Genomic DNA, 20999 nt, shown 5'->3' with positions numbered 1-20999 from the left:
TTTGTAAAAAAAAAACACACTAATTTCCCAAAACATTGTTAGTTGTAATATGTATACTCAAAATTAGCATATTAAATCAACAAAAGGCATAACTTTTCCATATCCCAATCAAAAGTGATCAATAGTAATATTTGTAGTGAAAGTCATATACTTGAATAGCATTCGAACCACCATGTCCTTTAGAACATTTGTTTGAAATTGAACTAGAAATTTTAGAAGGAAACTTCGGTTCCACTAATAAATTCGCCCCACATTACTCTACCGGCCTGCGAAAGCCACAAGACGATTCGACGTAAGCGTGGGAGTTTGGGTGCTGAAACTTTTACTTTCGTTACGACCCAAAACCGGCCGCAAAGTGCCATCCTTACTAAACGGATTTTGTCAAACATTATAATCGAAAGTCCGCGGTCATTGAGCTTGCAGAAATGAATGTATCCTCAAACAAAAGACTTTCTTCGCCATTCCAGTGTCTGACTTCACCAGCTGGTAATGGTTTATGCAATTCGTCTGCAATGTATCGTTCTTTGTTCTTATTTTAATGCGTTTTTTTTTACTGCCAGCACCTAAAGTCCGCACATCTACTGGCCATTTGTTTACTATTTAAACGATTTTTCATGCTATCATGTCCCATTTTGTGGACCTGCGATGAAGCGACCGTGACATTTTTACGTTTCGAAATTTGTCACGTTTGCTGGTTGTCGTCGACGGCAGGTATGTGACCGGAAAGTCGTTAGCTACGGGCAGCGATGTTCGAAGAACAGACAACGCTTTGATAACAGCGAGAGATGTCCCCCGCTCAGAACGACCAGAACGTTCCTACACGCGAGTGATGCCGTAATATCGTATTATGGTAATTTTCAAATCAGTGATAGGTAGCCCATAAAATTGGCTTCCAATTACGTGAGCCAGCGATGCGAGGACAAAAACAGCAAAGGTCCTGCAAATTGGTATTCCCGGAAATTTACATATTCTGACTGCAATGCTATAGGGGGGGAGCACCAGATGATCGTAGGCTGGTTCAATTTGTTTCTGCCTGTCAATATGATTTGAAGGTACCGGTGTTAGATGTTTTGAATAAATGAACCATTTGTCGATTGATATTCTAGGGTCGAGTCCGATAAAGGATTCTTAAAAATAAATATAGATCAATTTTACAATCACTGATTTATGTACATTGAATCTTCTTTTTACATGGGGACTTCAGTAAAATAGATAGAATAACTCTGCTCGAGGTTAATTCAAAAGATTTGATACATCAATGTTCATTAGATTTTCTGAAGAATTTAATATCAAGAAAAAGCAACACCCAGCTTTGATTACAGATCTTAGGTCTTGTCGCAGTGTTGATAACGAAACTGTTTTAGTAATTAGGTCAATGTTTTCGATTTTGAAATTGGAAAATCACATTAAATGCGAAGAAAAGCCCACCGCCTGGTTGGATGTCCTCATACGCCCAATCTACAAGAAAGGGTTCATACTGGAGTGTGCCAATTACAGAAGAACTATTCTGTTGGATTCGGCGTACAAAATAGTGTCGCACATTCTTCTCAACAGACTGAGACAGCTCTAGGAGTCCTTCGTCGGCGAATACCAAGATGGTTTTCGTGAAGACCGCTCGACAACGATTGATCCTAGATAAATTCCGGGAATATTACTTGCAGGCTCACCATCTATTTATAGATTTTAAGGCGCCGTATGATTCAGTGAAAAGAAATGAGCTGTGGCAGATAATGTCTGAACATGGTTTTCCGACGAAACTCATTAGGCTGATACGTGCTATAATGAATGGTTCGAAATCAACTGTTCAAATCACGAGTTATATCAAGTGAATAAAGATATAATATTATTAGGCTTGTAAAATACGGCAGTCTTCAGTGGGCTGGTCACTTAGTGCGAATGTCGTAAGAAAATAAAATCCGAAAATAAAATTTAGCAGGGAACCAAATGGAAGGGGCGACTTCGAACAGTACCACGAATACACTGGCTGTACTCAGTGAGGGAAAGCAATTGAATAAATATCGCCCAATACCGACAAAAATTGAGCTCTAAAATACGCCCGTAAATGGCGTGACGCTACGGTGTAGCCAACAAGGTACAAAGTAGAATACTTTACAGACTTTCGTTATCTTTAAATAAACGTCATCTTTGATCGACAAATGAGAAACTCGAGAATGAATGGGATTCCTGGAAACAATCTTGAAAAAATCAAGGTGTTATAGCTTCGGAAATTCCGTGAGCACTTCTGGAATGTTATATTTGGTTTTATTACCTCATTACCCACATTTTTAAGAAATATTAAACTATCTTCAGCAAGGAAAAAAAGGTTTAATAGTAAAATAGTTAACGAATTCTTCATTGACTGTTCTCGAAATAGGGTAGGTGTATTGATATTCGCCATAGTACCAATTTGTCTCAAATTCCGAACATGACTCATAATCCGAACACTAAAATTTCGTGTGACGATTCATGACAACAATTGACATACGAAATTCGAGTGTACGTAATTTCAGTCAGCTTGGTGTTTCAGATAGATAATTTGGTAGAAATGTTTGAGCTTAAATGAATGGTTATTCTTATGGTGACGAATACTGATATAGTCACCTTAATCCTACATTTTCAGAAGTTCAATGATCAATTCGCAGTGATATTTTCGTCAGAAGTCTTTTCAGAAATTTCACAAAAGCTTCAGAAATTTATCTGCGGTTCATTTCTTGAACATTTACATCATTTTAGTAAGAAATTTTGATTGCTATTAGTTGACATTTCTAAAAGCATTTTAATTGCAAAGTATGATCAATAACAAAATTTTCAAAATCTTGGACAAAATGTTATGCTCTAGCTAGATCATCGATTAAACAAATGCTGCTTATAACTTTTGGAGCATTCACTTTTCAGAATAACCTAGAACAATTCCTCTCGGAGTTCCTACATTATCCTTCCAAGTTTCCCAGTAAACTAGACATCGTATCAATGTACAATCAAAATTATATATCCAGATAAACTTAATCGGAATCCTATATTGATATGTATATGACATGTCAAAGATGATAATATTGATCATTGTACGATTATATTTCTCAGAATCGTCTTGAATCTTACAAGGGATTTAACAGACTCGTATGATATCGGATGGAATCAGGCAAAATCGTAAAAAGGAAAGCAGTTGGGACATATGGGTCCATCTATAAATGTCGTATATCTGGTCATGTTCGATTATAAAAATCATCAGTGCACGGTCACGACACATACGTTTTTTCATTGCACTCGAAATCAAACCAATCGTATATACCGTTTTGACTCATATTCCGAACACTTAAGGCCAACAGCGACTTCAAATGCATCTGATTGGCATAAATTGGCTGATATTGGTATACATTTTAATTTCTTCGCAAAGTCCAACTGTTAGCTGTTGGGTGTACCGATAATAATGTTGATTTAATATATTATAGTACTGTTTTAACGTAAAAGTATGCAACAACATTTTGATTCAAATGCCGAACACTGTGTTTATTCTGTCTCATATTCCGAACACCTTGTTTCAAATTCCGAACAGCACGAATAAATCGTATTCAAATGAATAAATTTGCCAATAAATTCATCTGAGCTTGTTCTACTGGTCTCAAACTAGAGAATCATCACTACTACCGTGGTACAAATTATATTGGAGACGTTAAAATTGAATTGCAATTGACTGCCATTTCCTTGTTATTTGGTGACATATTTCAGCGAAATATTTCAACCGAATCGCCATACAAAAACCGAGTGTTCGGAATATGAGTCTGTTCGGAATTTGAGACAAAACGGTAACTATAACAATGATGTATATTGATCAAACTTATCAAACTGAATTCTTATATACGATAACGGAATAACCATAGTCGATATAGAGTTATAAAATCGTAAAAATTACCTCTGAATCGATTGAAGTGAATTTATCAACGAGAACTAAGATTTTAGAAAACCACGATTGAAAACACGAACTGACATAACTTTTAGCACGGAGGTCTTGAGGTTTTTCAGTGAGGTGAATATCGTTATGGTATGATGTCAAATCTGATACCTTTAAATTTATTTTTGAATAGGTTACAATCATTTATAGATATATTTTCGGGAATGCACCGAAAATTACCAAAAATATGTATTTTGCTCACGTTTTTCGCATGATGTTCATTTCACCACCACCAGCTGTTCATTTTACCCACATAGTGCAGGTAAAATGAACATTTGCATCGTTTTTTGCAAGCGATAAGAATGAGTGAAAATTTAACTATTTTAGTCTGAATTCGTTTCACTACTTTAGATAACACCCTATTTTTGATGTTGTGCGATAGTACCATTCAAATTCCTCGTTTTTCTATCAGAAACAAGATGATTTCTTTAAGGTGATCATTTTATCACCCCTTCCCCTATATGGCGGTTAAATTGTTGGATGGAAATATATATGTATGAATTCCATTTCCTAAGAAATGCTCCAAAATTCCTTCTAAAACTATTGAGGGAAATCTTCTAGTAACTCCTCAATCAATTCAATAAGGTATTTCTCATATGGTTCGTCCTGGGATTCCTTGTTCAAATTTATCTAGAGATTTCTTCAGCAATTCATCCAGGGATTACTCAAGTAGTTAATCCAAAGATTTCTCGAGTGATTTCTGATGTATATTCTTCATGGGTTCTTGAAAAGATCTTTCAATGTTTCACACCAGGAAATGCTCCTAGACAACCGGAAGTCGTTTAATAGCGTCAAAACTCGTTAACTTGTACAAATAACATCACACCCGTACAAAACGGTGCTGGAAATCGTATGAGTGGTGAGTTTCCTTGCATAAAACACTTTTTTTCTGAGTTCACCAGTACATTTTGTTACGTCCCGTATACACGTACAAGGAAAGTCGTACCAAGACATAGTAGCTGTCAAATCAACTTTGTTATCATAAATTAAGCCGCAAAAGAATACAGAACAGTTCGCAATACTCCACTCTTGTACGCGTAAGGCTTTTTGATGACATCTTATACGGAAACTTTTCACAAATGGTCGATGTTCAGACAGACTGAACCTAGTTTTTTTTAATGATTTCAAGAAAACGTACCCAAAGCGGTCGGAATAACAAAATATTGCCATTATTCACTGTAATAATGAAACTTATCTCTTCGATAAGTTCTATTCTATTTGATGAGTTCTGGACTTGTTTTTGTAAAGCCAAAATATCCTCTAGTCCGGTTTGTCTGAACACCGACCAAATGAGCATCGCATAACGCAAAAAGTTATTTCATTTAAGGCGGCATCCATTTATTACGTAACGCTAAAATTGGAAATTTTCGAAAAATATTTTTTGACATGAAATAATTGTTGATCCATTCTTTAAAGGAAAAATATAAAAATTTTGTAAAACTGCGATTTTGATCTGTGTTTTGCCTACGCCGTGAAGCTACTCAAGTAACCAAATAGCACTTTATTTCGTCCTCCGTGCTAATATAGGGCTGTTGTAGAACTGACAAGCTATATATTAGTCGTATAACAGCCCTATAAGCCCAAAAAGGCGAATTAGCGGTCTAGCGATTACTTGGGTAGTGCTTCTATAGGAACAGAAATTAGATATAGTACTACTATAGGCACATGTGTTCCTAAGTGGCACAAACGATAATAAGTACAACAATATGAATACTCGTAGTTTTCATTTTTTTTCCATAAAACCAACATGAAAAGCTTTTAGAATTAATTCCAATTTTTGAAAGCTAGATAATACAGTTATCTATATAAATAAAAATGGTATGGTGTTTGTATGTCACGAAATGGCTCACGAACGGGGCAAAGGATTTGGATAATTCTTCCCCCATTTTGTTCGTCAAGGGTTCCGACGTGTTTGTGTGTATAAAAGTTTCAGGATTTTCACCGGGAAAGTAAGAGAAACGGGACTGAACGGAACTGTCATTTTGTATGGGACGATTCATAGCGGTTTTCAACAGCCTACTTGATGGCAAGACGAAGTTTGCCGGGACCACTAGTATTTCACTAAATTACATGTATTCAACATAATCTTTTGCGAAATGTTGATATATTTTTTTACGATTTTATTCTGACAAAATTACATTGTAGTGTACTACTAAACCGTGATAATGAATTCAATCAGAGGCACTCAGACATGACTCTAGAGGCTCGTAACAGACTTTATTCTTATTGTTTCGGGAATCTCAATGGGGTCCAGAAGCCTTTTTCTAATTTTAGTACCAAACGCTTACATTTCTACTCAATTTTTAAATACTTTTCGTTGGTTTAAATCCAGAAAAAAATCCGGTCTTTTGAAATTTTGTGACACTATTTGGTTTAAACTCAAATTTTTGGTATATTTTGTTTCCCGTGTTCCTCCAGAAATATCAGATAGGAACAACCCCAGTGTTAAAACTTTTGAAACAGTAGAATCCTAGTGAAAATTTTTCGGCGAAGTGAACGTCAAAGAAGTCAAGGTTCAAATTTGTACCAATTTTAAAATTAAAGATTAAATAGGTTTGATAGAGCCGTTTTTTGATGCGGAAAAATTTGCAAAAGTAGTAGCAAGGACACGCTCTGTCGTTTAATTTAAAGAACAATAAGCAATTGATTGTGGTGCTTTTGCTCATACTACATGTTTAGATCAAATAGGAGAAAAATGAGGCTGTTGAACATTTAATTTTAATTTACGAAAGTTAAATAACAATTGAATTGCTCATGCTGTAGTGAATATGGGAAAAGTGAAGAATTAGCATTTTCAAAAACCAAAGCAGTTTTGAACATTATGATGAATTGCTTTTTTATGTTCTCTCTCGCCTTATGATCGTTCTCCTAATTGCATGGCGTGAAATCGAAACTTTTCTCTTCGCGCCTATGCGCCTGACATAATTACGTAATTAGGTAATGAAACCAAAATACGCAATCATCCGAATTGTTCAATTATGTGCCTCCAATTACACTCTCGCAGTATAGAAGCGAGAAAAACAAAACTGTTCGACTGCGAACCCCTCGAAGTCATGTGATGCTGACTGATCATCAAGAACAATCCATCGACAGAATGTACGCTCGGTGTGCATTCAAATGCCCACTTGATTCCATTGAAGTACGTAGAAGAATTCTTAGAGCAGCACAAATCTTTTGCTCTCGGCGGCGACGAACCCACTTTGCTGAGGGGGAAGCTTTCAAGGCAGTCAACATTAGAGCAGCCAGCCATCATGTTCATCATCAGCATCATCGTTTAAGCACATTTAGCCAGCGCTCGAACGTCACAAGCCTCCGAATGGAGGGCCCTCGGATGGCGGATGGCCTTAATTCCGTAGGAAAACAATACAATTAAAATTCATCGGTTCGAAGAGCATCTCGGCTTAGGGGTATGTGATATACATTTTATTTTCGAGTCGATGCAAAACGAAATGATGCACGTAATTTCAAACATTGATAATAACGAAACGAAATATGGAAACATGTCGACAGTAGAAAAACGCTATGAAATTTCTAAAAAAAATCCGTTTACTTTACTACATGTTTATTTTTTTGTTCAATATGGAGACTATTCCAAACTGTCTTTTCATAGAAACATGTCACAACTCTGAGCCAATGCAATAGAGTAGGGATTGTGTAAATCGGCTAACCAGTTTTCACGCCAATTCGTGACATACAAATACCATTATATGTTATGTTGGCAAAGGGGGCAAACACACAAAAACACATTTTAATGTATTATATTTTACGTTGATGATTTTAAATTTAAATGAGAATATTTTGTATTAGAGGTGGTAGTAAATTGTATACGATTATTATATGAATCTTTCAGTTTCATCAAAACCCTAAAACATTTAAGGTTATATCAAATTCATTAAAGCTCTTCTCGTGATAATATACATCAAACTGTCACAGCTTTCTAGAAAGATACTGTCAAAACTATGGTCCTCTATGTCCTAGAATGATCTCTAAAAGACAATGAAAGCTGACTCGGTAATTCATACATCTTAAAGATTTTTCTACCAGGGTATTAAAATTACTATCATCTATTATCATAATACACTGAAAACATCTCTTCGTATTTTATCCAAAATCCATTTCGTAAAACAAGATTTCGTACATATAACGCTATTTTCATTCATTGTACGAATTATTTGTACTTGACAGAATTTCGCAATTCAGTGACTTTACGAAATAATCGTAAGATGTACGATATACAATTCGTAGATGTGCGTTATCGTGTTGTTCGTGTTACGAATTGTTTAGTATTACGAAACTGATCGTTTAATCTACGAAATCATTCGTTGTTTTCTGCAACAAAAGGTTTCGTAGACACATTTCGTAAAATATGACACATGACACGACCGCAGCCGATGGAGGTAAGAAGAAGCACGTATAAATGTTCGTTCTGAATACGAAACAAACGCATTTCGATTACGAAATGTTTCGTACATTATAACAATCATTGTTCGTATTGATTTCGAGCTTGAATCATATTATGAAGCTGGTTGCATACATTTCGTTGAAGAAAACAACGAATAATTTCGTAGTTCAAACGAACGATTTCGTAATATAATACAATTTATATTTTCAGTGTAGATATAAGGAAACGAAATCGAAAATAAAATATAATTTCGCCTTATTGGATTCCGTGGTATTTTGCGATATTTTACGGAATCTTTCGAAATATCGCATACCCTCATCAGGGCTGCCTTGCTGCGCGATTGACTATGGTAGAGCGCTTTTGCATCCATCCTCATCTGTATACGAGATTCAGAAGTAAGAGCGCTCTGCGACATTGTGACGGCGCACAGCTTTCAGGCCTCCGGCCTCTAATTAATAATCACCATTTTTATGGGGAAGGAAAATTTTCACTTTTCCACGATTCGATCGCTTTCCACGATGTTCATCCACCCGTAGGAACAAACACGAGCGAACTAAAACGATTGAGTTTGACAATAAGATCGATTTGCTAAACACTTACAGGTGGCGCCTCGCTCGTAGTGCTGTAGACTTCGCTAGCTGCATAATCCTGCTTCATGGTGACAGCCATCGAATCCGGTTCCTTTTCCAACATGTTGAACTCCGAGTTGTTACGACAATATGCACACGCGAGAAAAGCTTTTTTCGGTTCGGATCACAATATCAGCCTATCAGCGGACGTTACACTCGATTCCGGTTTTGGTTCACACCACAAAAAGCCCGCACGCGAGATCACTTGAACCGGATACTTCCGCGACAAAACAGGATATCGCTTCGGAAGCCTTTCCCGTCAGCACAAAGTCACGCCTTCACCACCTTCTTCAAACACTCCAATTGCTAGCAGGAAGCAAACACCTTCGGCAAGAACTTTTACCAGAAAAAAGAAATGGAAAAATGGGAGTTGAAATGATCAGCTTAGTCGGAGAACCTAAGGTTTTGGATTGGACGTCCGTACTGGTGAACAGTCGCGAAACGTTTGAATTATTTTGAAATAGCTCTTGAACAATATAATAAGCCCGACTGAGCGCGCGCGCGGGGTGTTTTTACCTTTCCTTCTCTTTCCACGCGCGATCGCGTAAGTCAGCACACCAGTGCAGCGCACGGTGCAGTGAGCGATCGAAAAGTGTGCAGGACGGAGGCCACACAAACAGCAACAATTAATTGTCATATCACTTGAAATGACGAAAAATTTAATGTATTATACGCCTACGAATGATGACAGCAACATGATCCATCCAGGCATAAAAGCGAAAAAATGGAACCTTTTTAAGTGTCTATCCAGTTTTCAATTTGATATAAGGTACCGTATGGGAAGTGGGTAATGAAAATCATGTAGTTGAGATTCTTCAAATTGTAAAGACTTTAAATTGAAATAAATGAGGCCGTGTATAATTTTTAGCTTGACTCCCAACTAATAAGCGCTATGCTGAAATTGATTTTCATGTAAAATTGAAGAAAAAAAAATACAGAAAACGTTTTTCGAATATCGTTTCCCTACTTTTTACTGAAGTCGTTTTGAACAACGAATTGAAAAACTAACAGTTTTATTTACGATTTCTTTTATCTTTAACCTGCCAGTCGTTGCGCGGTTCGCCACCGTCAAAACCACAACATTATTGTTGTGAATGAAAAGTGAGGTTTTTTTAACAGTGTTGTGCAAAATACAATAGCGCGACGACTGAAGTGTTAAAATTCGTTAAGAGGGCCCAGATAGCCGTAGCGGTAAACGCGCAGCTATTCAGCAAGACCAAGCTGAGGGTCGTGGGTTCGAATCCCACCGGTCGAGGATCTTTTCGGGTTGGAAATTTTCTCGACTTCCCAGGGCATAGAGTATCTTCGTACCTGCCACACGATATACGCATGCAAAAATGGTCATTGGCATAGTAAGCTCTCAGTTAATAACTGTGGAAGTGCTCATAAGAACACTAAGCTGAGAAGCAGGCTCTGTCCCAGTGGGGACGTAACGCCAGAAAAGAAGAAGAAGTCCCAATCAAAAATAACATAATTAACATGTAAACGAGTAAAGTTTAATTCTTGTCAATTTAATTTTCTTCTGATCAGTTATGTATGTTAAAACATTTTTAATGTTAGTTTTTACATCATGGGTCAGCAATTGCATTTCGGCTCTGTAGAATTTTCACCGCTCGTTATTCGTTTTTAAGAAAGTTGAATAACTCTTTGGGAGGAATCATTTATTGGAACGGAATCCTTCATCAAAGTATTTAGAATATTTTAGTATGGATAGACCTATACCCCATTATTGTGTTTTGAACTAGCTTTACATAGACATTACAAGGGACTTCCGTGCGTTCTCTTTTATTGATACTTTTCAATTAACGTCTTCCTTTCAATCGGCTGTCCGAAGCAGACATATTAATATTGTAATATAGACAACCTCTTTTAGAGAAGTTTCATGCTTTCTAACAGCTTTTAACACTTTGAGTAAAGTTTTATTTGAGTTATTAGCACGTTCTGACAAGACGATTTTCACAAATTTGAAAACAGGCATAATGAGTCAGCATCCAAAGATATCGATTTCCATCGACAGTTTCGTACTGTTTGAAAAAGTATGGCCCAATGAATGTTTTGGCATGAACGCCGACCCAAACAGGCACTATTTGGTAAAAAATGACGTTTCAAGCATTTCGAATATATTTGCTGTTGTTGAAGTGTGCCATTTTTTCTTATTAATGCCGCCAGATGGTGTCAGTCGAACATGATATTTTCATGGATATGAAATTTGAGTTAGCACAACTGAAAAACTATTTTCAATATAAAGCATAACTATTTTGGCGCGTTCTGTGATTTTGGTTATTCATTGTTAACATTGTATTGAATTGAAGTTTCCAAAATATGTCTAACCAAATCAATCAGTTGATAAATGTCAAAGTTATCCAATGTTTACTTACCGACATAAAAGATGGCGCACCCTTTAAAGGAGGTACACTTCGAGTATCTCCATTAGCGAATAACCGGTATTGAAGTTGTGTGTACCAGCTGCAACATTGGCATAACTCCATTCGAATTGACATAGTCACAGGTACAATAAACGTTACGGCTAATCTGGTACGAGTACCCGCCAGAAAGCTCCAACAATGAGGATCCTGAAAACAACACTGCGATCACTTCTCTATTTGAATTTGTTGATAGGTAGAATGAGGTGAGTAGTTCCAGTCAGGAGACAGTTTGATTGGAGAAGCTGGATGAGCTATAGGTGAGGCACTCGACACTGAAGAAGTATATACCTAGGTCGTAGACGAAATAGGTCTACTGTCACAAGACGAGCAACATATTAGAAATTGACGGTATTTTCATTTTGCAAGATGAGTGAAGTGAAGTGTTAAATTTTGACTAATTTTTCAAATCGTTAAAAGCCTTATATGTACCGACACTGCAGATTACCGACACTGAATGGGTGAACCCAAGAAGAAAATAGCAAGCCTATAACAATCACCTACTACAGCTGTAAATCCTTAATTTATTGTTGATTTCCTATTATTAGTATAACTACTATTTGCTATGCAAATCAGTCTTGAATGAAGAAAAGTTGGAAAAAGTCAAGGCCTTAGAGAAGACTTGCGGGCTGAATCAGTCTATCCGAAACCTGGGTACCACGCAACAACCAACCATTGAGCTCGTGCGCCTGTCACAGATTACACTGCGGAACACTTTTTTGTCTCCAGCATCAAAATACCTCTATTTACTCAATAAGGGGTTGCTTGTTGAGAATGCAGAAATTGACTATTTCAGCCAACTTGCATGCAATATAACTAGATGGTTTAGATTAATTGATGGTTTAGAAAAGTATTGTATTTTGCCATATAAGAGAAACGAAGAAAAGCATGCAAGCATGTTGAAAAAGAGCGGTTTAATCTAAATTTAATCGTGAAATTGAGCATGAGCTTGAGCTTGATTGGTCGCCCGTGGATGCACTCCAGTATCGCCAGATCAGCTGCACTTACACAAGGAACCAACCGAATGACTGCTTGGGACTAACAGGCATCCTCAGTGTATAAGTGCTGGTGATCTTCTATTTTTAGGCAACAATGGCACCTGCCACGTCAGAATGCAGACCAATGAGGGGAAGGGGGAGGAATTGATGATGCATTGAACTGACTCCCACGTAGACCGTATATTCCACTGCATCCACGTCAGTTCATGCGGGAGTGTATGGATTGGGGGAAAGGCATGGCAGAGAGGTTTGCTTTTGTGGTTAGCAGACTGCCTATGTATCAGGCGTAAGAAAGGCGTGCGCGTGGAAGTAGGAAGCGTTAGGGAAACGGTTTCTTGTCCGTCTCTGGTTCTAGCGTTTGCTATGAACGAATAGTTTGAGTGTGATATATTTAGAATGGAAGATAGAAGCAAGTGAGAGATATACAATTACAAAGTACGAGGAAAGGGACGGGCCTGGGATTGAACCCATGACCTTCTGCATATGAAGCAGAAGCGGTAGCCATCAGACCACCAACCCCGTCCTAAATTTAATCGTGAAATTTCAACCAAAATATATCTACAACGAAAGTTTAAGTCCTCTTTTGCATGCTTCGTGGCTAAGATCACAAAAAAGTTTGATAAAATATGCTTCACATTTTGAGTAAACTTCAATAAAACCAATGTTTTATACAACTTTAGCGACCTGCAGCTAAAAATTGTGACGTGCTGGGAAATTTCTGAGAACGTCATCTGATTCAGCAACCCCAAATCTACTAGAGACGATAATTTGATCCTTGAGACACGAAAAAATGTAAGTTTTGTTACCCTGTGTTATTTTGCATACCTCCAACGGGAATGTCGATGTAATAAGTTTTCTTGACCTGTACTAGTCACTCATTCATTTAAAGACGAACTTGTCGGATGTGCAAAAATCTGGCATTATGCTTGGCCGGCAAAGCCAAGGCCTGTCGTCGATTAAGAAGCCCAACTACCGAATTGCTTGGAACATCTTTGCGAAGCAATACAACGACAGCTTAGTCGAATCGAATGCAGATGCAGGCTTTGTTCATCCTTCCGAAGCTGGTCAACTCATTACAAGAAGGACTTGAATGCGCAGTCGTTGCACCAGCTAGCTCAATCCGACGATTGTTGTTGCTGAATTCCTCGTGCACTCGTTGAGATCCAATGACTAAGAGGTCTAGGATGAGTACTCCTCAATGAAGCAGCAGAATACGAAGATTCTAGGATCTCTGTGTGTTAAACTGCCTGACACCAAGTTAGAGTTGGCAAATTCGTAGAACAATTCGCTAAAATTCCCTTCGCTAAGAGTAGCCATCCAACTAATTAGATGCAGAATAAGGAACTTGCTGAACAAATCCGACGGAAACACCCGGTTTTGACGTTAATCTACCTGAACTAACACTGGACAAAACGTATGTATGCTTCGACGAGTGTATTGTTAGGTAAAGTATGCAAAGCAATAAAAAATGGATTCTGGTCATATTGGCGCTTACGTTGACAATGCGAACATGGCAAACCTCTATGATTAACTTTGAGACATCAAGGATTCGATAAATGCGATTTCCCTAGATTTCCGATTTCCGCGAAATATGTCGCTGTTTACCAGGACATAATTCTCTGTTTCCCGGATTTCCCGGCAATTGAACAAATAATCATCCACCTATATAAATGAATAGCCACTGTTAATTTTAGTTTCCATGTAATTTCATCGAATGTCTTACCTAAATTTCAAAATATTATACATATCGGACCCATTGGAAGCCCACACAATAGATACCTCAGCCAGCGCAGTTGCTGGCTAGTGTAGTGTGCTATTCCTATACCTAAAAAACAATGCGCTCTCGGGCTAGGCATTGGATATATATTTAGAAAGCGTTGTGTTTGGATGGGCATCTAATTGCACGTGCACTTTTCGAAAAAGGACCACGTGATTATTGAGCTGAAATCGAATTCAGGTTAACTTCTGCGTTCATAAGTCCTCTCATGGCGTAGTGGTAACGCGCCACAACTAGAGATCGGGGAGTCGTGAGTTCGATTCTCACTGAGAAGACGTGTAACTGTTTAGCTTTTCGGTAGTTGTTAAACTTCCACTCGGCTGGTTAGCCGTAAACCACGATTCATAATTAAAAACATGTATACATATCGGATGTTTTTTTTGATTTTGTCGTATAGAATGTTGTGAAATATAAGTCATTAAATGAAAAGCTTATCTCTAAGATAGTATTGTTGCCTATGAAAGTCATATACATTTCATTAATTGAATAATGATAATATAATAATAATTCATGAAGTCTGTTAAATGTAACAGTCACAATTTCAACTTACGTTAACCGTTGACTCTAACTTCAACAGCAATCACTCCAGTGAGTTAGTGTTTGACAGCACTACTATCTAAAACCAATCCAAATTAAATTTGTTTTTTGATATAGTATAAAAATGGTACACAATAACTACGAATAAAAAAAAAGAAAAAGAAAGAAGAAATATGCAGATTCATTGGAGTAAAAGATAATGATGATAGAATACGGAGCCCTTTGTTAAAAGTATACGTTCAATTTGCTTCGTGAAAATAGGTTTTGGAAAATTTCTCGGGAATGGCAATTTTGGTTCCTGTTTCACGGTGGAGTCCCATAAAAAATTGAAAGCCTTATGAAAGTAATCTTACATGGTCATCATGATGTTCAAAAAATTTCACCTGTGTGTAATTAACATCACCGAAATAAACAATTCTTTTAACAATTAATGGGCTTTTCCTACACACGTAACCTATACGCAAATATCTGTGTTTAAGGATTACCGAAATAGTCAGTGATTGAGAAAAAAGTTTGAAATAAAAAAAATATTACTTTCAAATTTTGCTGCAACCCGAATAGAGTTTCCAATCTAGGGAAATGAGGTTTCCCGAAATTCCCGTTTTCCGGGAAATTATGTTTTGCTTCCCGGGATTCCCGCGTTTCCCAGGATTTCGGCATTCCCCGGGTAGTTCTATAAAAAAAGAATTGACCATCTATCTTCAAACCAAAATCATCGCACAATTTATTTTCTAATCAATGACCTTACTAGATCAAATGGATATCTTTTTGACGAAATCTGTTTTTTAAGATTATATGCTATACAAAAAAGAAGATTGTTCGAGAGGATTTTTCTTAAGTTTTCATGACTGTAACAATTTTCAACATAAGACTCTTGTTGGTTTTTATTGAAGAGCTTTAAAAGATTGATTAAATGTTGGTAAATATTATTTGAACTTCATAAGATTTATCAAGAATAAGATCTATTTGGCCTTTTTCAAACCTAGCGTTGAAAACGAAGCCAACAGATTTTTTTTGAGAAACATAAATCAATTGCACGCAAAATAGAAAACTAACCATACAAATTAATATACATACATGATACGGATATCGATTATTAAAAAAGAAAATTCCATCAAATTTGCTTTATTTTCACGTTTTTGAGAGTTTTCCGAGATCCCGGGAAATTGAAACTTTATTTATTTATGAGAAAGTGTGGCAATATTAGAGAAGGTGGCACAAGCAATCCAGAAAGCAATGGGTAATCCACAGACGAAGCAGCGACGGGCTCAATCAGCAGCATCAGGTTCCGGTTCTAGATCTAGAATAAGATCTATTTGGCCTTTTTCAAGCCTAGCGTTGAAAACGAAGCCAACAGATTTTTTTTGAGAAACATAAATCAATTGCTCGCAAAATAGAAAACTAACCATACAAATTAATATACATACATGATACGGATATCGATTATTAAAAAAAGAAAATTCCATCAAATTTGCTTTATTTTCACGTTTTTGAGAGTTTTCCGAGATCCCGGGAAATTGAAACTTTATTTATTTATGAGAAAGTGTGGCAATATTAGAGAAGGTTGGCACAAGCAATCCAGAAAGCAATGGGTAATCCACAGACGAAGCAGCGACGGGCTCAATCAGCAGCATCAGGTTCCGGTTCTAGATCTGGCCCGAACTCAGCACCGAGGAAAAAATGTTCGCAAAAATCCTGATATTAAAAAATGTTTCTACAACAAATTATTTGTTCAGATACTCGGCCTCGTAAAGTTTTCAATTAAACATTTGAGCCAAATTAATGAACGAAGTAGTAAGAAAGGCTGTAACGTTTTTCCTATCATGAAATGCCATAGAATAGATGTCCACTGTTCTGGACATTAGAAGATCATTTCATCATTACACCACGAATCAAGTTCGACAATATTCAGATCATTTGACACACAGACAAGACAATGACACGAACTAAAGCCAACTTTCTCTTGTTTGTCTAATTTTACTGTTGTAAAAACAACAGATTATCCATGGTATAATGACCAACAGGGTGGCTGATCCAGTGGCAGTGTGTGTCCAATAATAATGGTGGTAGTGCGATTTAGTGGTTAGCGTGTTATTACCATTTTTCTAACATTAAACTTGTCAAAATAGTATGAACGTGAAAAAAACATGACGATAAAATCATGATATAAGTGTTTTAATCTATCAGTCGAAACATTTCAAATTCTTCTATCATTCAAATGTATGAAAATCGCGATTTATTTGAAATTTCCCTGCCAAAATGCTTGCACCAATAATTGGAACACTTCCTTCAGTGGGAGTATGTTTTAACATGGTTCCTTTAGTGAAGCAATCCATTGTTTTCTTAAGGTTCTTCCACTATGCGTACGTATGCACCACTATAGATGCAAAGGAGCAACAATTTTAAGAAAAACAATTCTTTCAAAAAGCTCTACGATTGAACTTCATGAATATTATTCGATTGCTGGTATCATTTTTGCATCGTACATCATAGAAAAATGTGCCACAATCATTTATTTCTTGCAAAACATGTCAAAACACACTACCTCCACTAATGAAGCGTTATCCCTGAGGGAATAGTAGAAACATATTTAAACCCTTTGCACCAATTGCGTTCTCATAACAGTGAGCCTAAATGGGAAATCAACGTAAACCACTGTTATAGGAACAGAAGCTAGTAAATACCTCTATTACTAGTACAATAATGGAGGAAAATTTTTTAAATCAATGATTTTTTCATTCTTAGATTATTTTTTACGTGAAATAGAATAGAAAAGCTTTTGGAAAAAGTATTCAGATTTCTAGGCATTTTCTTATTCCTTAACCCGTTACTATTACTTCTATCACTGGAACCGATGCCTTATATGGAATTTTTGGACCGATCATTTCAATGATCGCACTATTCCACCGCAAAACTGTTCGCCAGACCAATACTGTCACCGAGCCCCAGCTCCAATGGGCAACGCTCACAACGCTTACTTCATCGCTGTTGCTCGGTAGACTGCTGCTGGATGGTTGGGGCATGATCGTGATGTTTGCATACACAAACCACAAAATTCGCCCAGCCACGGCAGAAAAGCAAGATATCCACAATGCATTCTGTCGTGTACGCGCGTTTCACACATATACGAAGGTTGATAATTTTCTCATGTGTATAAACGAATGGAGTATACTACGGTGGAATTATGTTTGGATTGATGTTTGTTTGTTTGTTTACAGAAATTAGAGATGCGAACTTTCACAACTGTTGCGCAATCGGTCTTATATGGTGTTCTAGACCATTTCCTTTTCTTGTTTACGAAACCGGACACGTCGTTGTGCGATTAATGATAAATTTGTCAAGGAGCATACACTCCTGAATTATTGTTAATGTACTTTAAAAGGAAATAACCATCATCGTTTTAAAATTTTTTAAAACCAGTTTTTTTGCTCAATATCTAAGCAATGTTCAAGAAATCTATCATTACATTGCACTGGCTATCTGAAATGCGATGATAGATTTTTATGAGGATTGCTTCAAATTTGAGTAAAACAAACTGGTTTTTAGTGTTTGATGACTGCTGATGATTGAATGATAGAGTCTTGAGCCTTGAAGAAGTTTCGCAAATTTAAAAAAAATAGAAGCTGAGAAGAAAAAAGTTTCAAAATTGTCTATAGATCAGAAACATTAAAAAAAATCACAATAAAGTTGAATGAGAAATGTAACAAACATAGCAAATGTATGTATCTACTTATCTACTACGAAGGTTGAGGACTAAGTTTTTCAATGCAACCAATTGAGCTAAAACACAGCGTAACAAAATTACATTTTTGCGTGTCTCAAGGATTAGTTATGTGTCTCTTGTGAATATGGGGTCGCTGGAATCTGATGCCGTTTTAAAAAATGTCCCTGCGCGTCACAATTTTTAGCCACAGGTCGCCAGAGTTGTATAAAACACTAGTTTAATTTATGTTTACATGAAATTACAGTAGAAATCGAAATACGCCTAGCTGTCTTGTTGATTTTTTTGAGGATATATACAGCAACAGGCATATCAAAACTTTGATAATCATTAAGAATTCTGTCTTAAACATCCCAAATTTACCTAGCCTAATTCTTCAGTTATAAACCTGAAACATTCATCGAAACCGAGTCGGTAAATGTATCTCGCTCTGTGTGAACAGAAAAAATGATGTGAAAAGCATTCAGTCTGTAAACAACAAACCCAGACATGATGATAACATGTGTGTAAACAACGAATACCATTCGTGTGGTAAAGGGGCAAACAATTACAGGCTCCAACGAGGCAAACCATACCGCTCTAGAAGTGTGGGTTATTAATGGAAATAGACTGGACTCCTTTGGATCAGTGACTGTTTCCAGTCCATATGTAAACTCGCTTACATATCATTGGGACCCTCGCCGTCTAGCTGGTTCTGGACTAACGGGTACCTAACCAAGTCATTTCTGCTCAAGTAGATAGGAAGCACCTTTAAGGAAGACTATAGAGTAAGGTGGGTCAAAAGTTCGAGATTTTTAGCTCAATACAAAACAAGTATTATAGATGCCATGGTAGTTCAAATTCCTATTTAAGTTTGAGTCTTGTACTCTAATTATTACAGAAATTTATTGAGATTTGGAACAGTTAGGGCTTATTGTTGTTTTCACACGTAATATTTAGGTTTATTTCGGAAATTTACTTCATTTTTTTATGTAAGAGCGTACTAAACTACTAAAATAAACGTTTGTAAAAAAATGGTTTTTGCCAAAAAATAATGTAATGTTTTTAGTATATAAGCATTAATCTTAATCCTACTTTGGTTAAGGTTGTGGTCAAAATTTAGTGTATATTTTTATGCAAACACCACTTCATGATTTATAAAATGTATTCTTATTACAAAAGTATCCATACATATTTTATGTTTCAGTCGGTGAACTAGTTTCAAACTCTTGCGTCTGTGGGACAAAATTTTCGTCAAGAACAATAAATTTTGAAACGGTTTATAACTTAATATAGGTTAATATTTTGACACAATTTAGATCAGCAAAGTTTTAGCCAATATGTTTAAATTCACTAAGTGGTGTTTGTGACTTTTCAACTGTGACAGTTTTTTTTCTGGAAATATTAATAATTCCACTAAGGTGCCCCACCTTACACTAAGAGCACAAAACCCAACATCAGATCTTCCTTTCGCTTTCGTTAAAATGGGTGCTTTACGATGGCTTTAATATTGGCACATGGAACGATGGCGCGCGAGGGTACTTAGCTGTGGAGCAACTCATTTCCATCAAATGGAAAAGGAAAGGGAAAATGAGAGCGAAAAGCCATCGTTACCATCAGAAGAAGATAACCAAACCATCGCGCGAGCGTTGCAATTTTCTGAATGTTAATCCACTTTTCCTGGTCCCGGGGCGCTGCTCGGTTTGTAAGTTTGGTGGATTAAAAGTGCAATGATGACGACGACGATCGCTGGTTTTTGGTTGTAAATAGGAAAGTGGTTTTATGGGATGATGGAACTGGCCATCAGGGTGGTACTAAGCAATTGCGCGGTGTAATTAGGAGCAATTTTGGTATATCGTTAGCATTAATTGCACTCATCTTCGGGAAATCGGGACCATATCGTGAAAACCTGTGACCTCGAATTTGAAGAATAATTACGATTTCCAGGTTGTACATTATCCAAGGAATTGGACATTAGAGGTTAGAAGCAATAGGGGTATTCACTTATTCGCATAAATTTCTGCGTATATCGTGGTGAATGGATTATCTTAAATATTTCACAAAATTGCGTAAGCTGTGTACGAAATATTTCAATGTGTTGAGATTCAACAGTCGATCATCCAAGAATGCGTCGGTCGTTATAACAACTTTTATCAACTGTGTTTATTGATAAACAAACAAACGAAAACGAATTCAATAAAAAAAAGTTGCTTAAATTATTGGTTTAAGAATCTCCTGCATGAAAAGCTGAGAGATAACTGGAAAACGATTATAAGAGCAGGATTAGCAATAGATTTGGAGGAGCTTTGAAGAAAATGGTTGCAGGAATGTATGTATGCGGTTGACGATTGAGCCAGAGACACTGCCTTCTCCAAGTATTATTCGTCCTGTTCCATTTTGTCACAATAAGAAACGAATGTTACTATTTGATGGCACAATGTTGTGTATGAGTCTAAGCAAATAAAGTCTAAAAAATTCTCGACCGAATTTGAACGTACGCGCATCGACCCTCATTATTTGACATCGAATTAGATTCCAGGCAGTAAACGTATCCCGCGTTCAAGTTTAAGTTTCAAGAACCATA

General features: G+C 36.8%; 1 protein-coding gene across 1 annotated transcript in view; it reads right to left on the bottom strand.

Moving 5' to 3' along the window:
* LOC5564097 (RNA polymerase II degradation factor 1) overlaps positions 1–9451 on the bottom strand; it is a 102402-nt gene extending 92951 nt beyond the window's left edge. The window contains exon 1 of the mRNA XM_001648372.2: positions 8952–9451. Within this exon, the coding sequence (XP_001648422.1) occupies positions 8952–9044 (93 nt within the window). The 5' untranslated portion in view covers positions 9045–9451. The remainder of the gene's footprint in view (positions 1–8951) is intronic.
* Positions 9452–20999: the final 11548 nt, after the last annotated feature.

Source organism: Aedes aegypti, chromosome 2 (genome assembly GCF_002204515.2).
Source record: "Aedes aegypti strain LVP_AGWG chromosome 2, AaegL5.0 Primary Assembly, whole genome shotgun sequence".
NCBI lineage: Eukaryota > Metazoa > Arthropoda > Insecta > Diptera > Culicidae > Aedes > Aedes aegypti.
The sequence above is the reverse complement of the archived record's forward strand: the minus strand, read 5'-3'. Positions and strand labels throughout refer to the sequence as shown.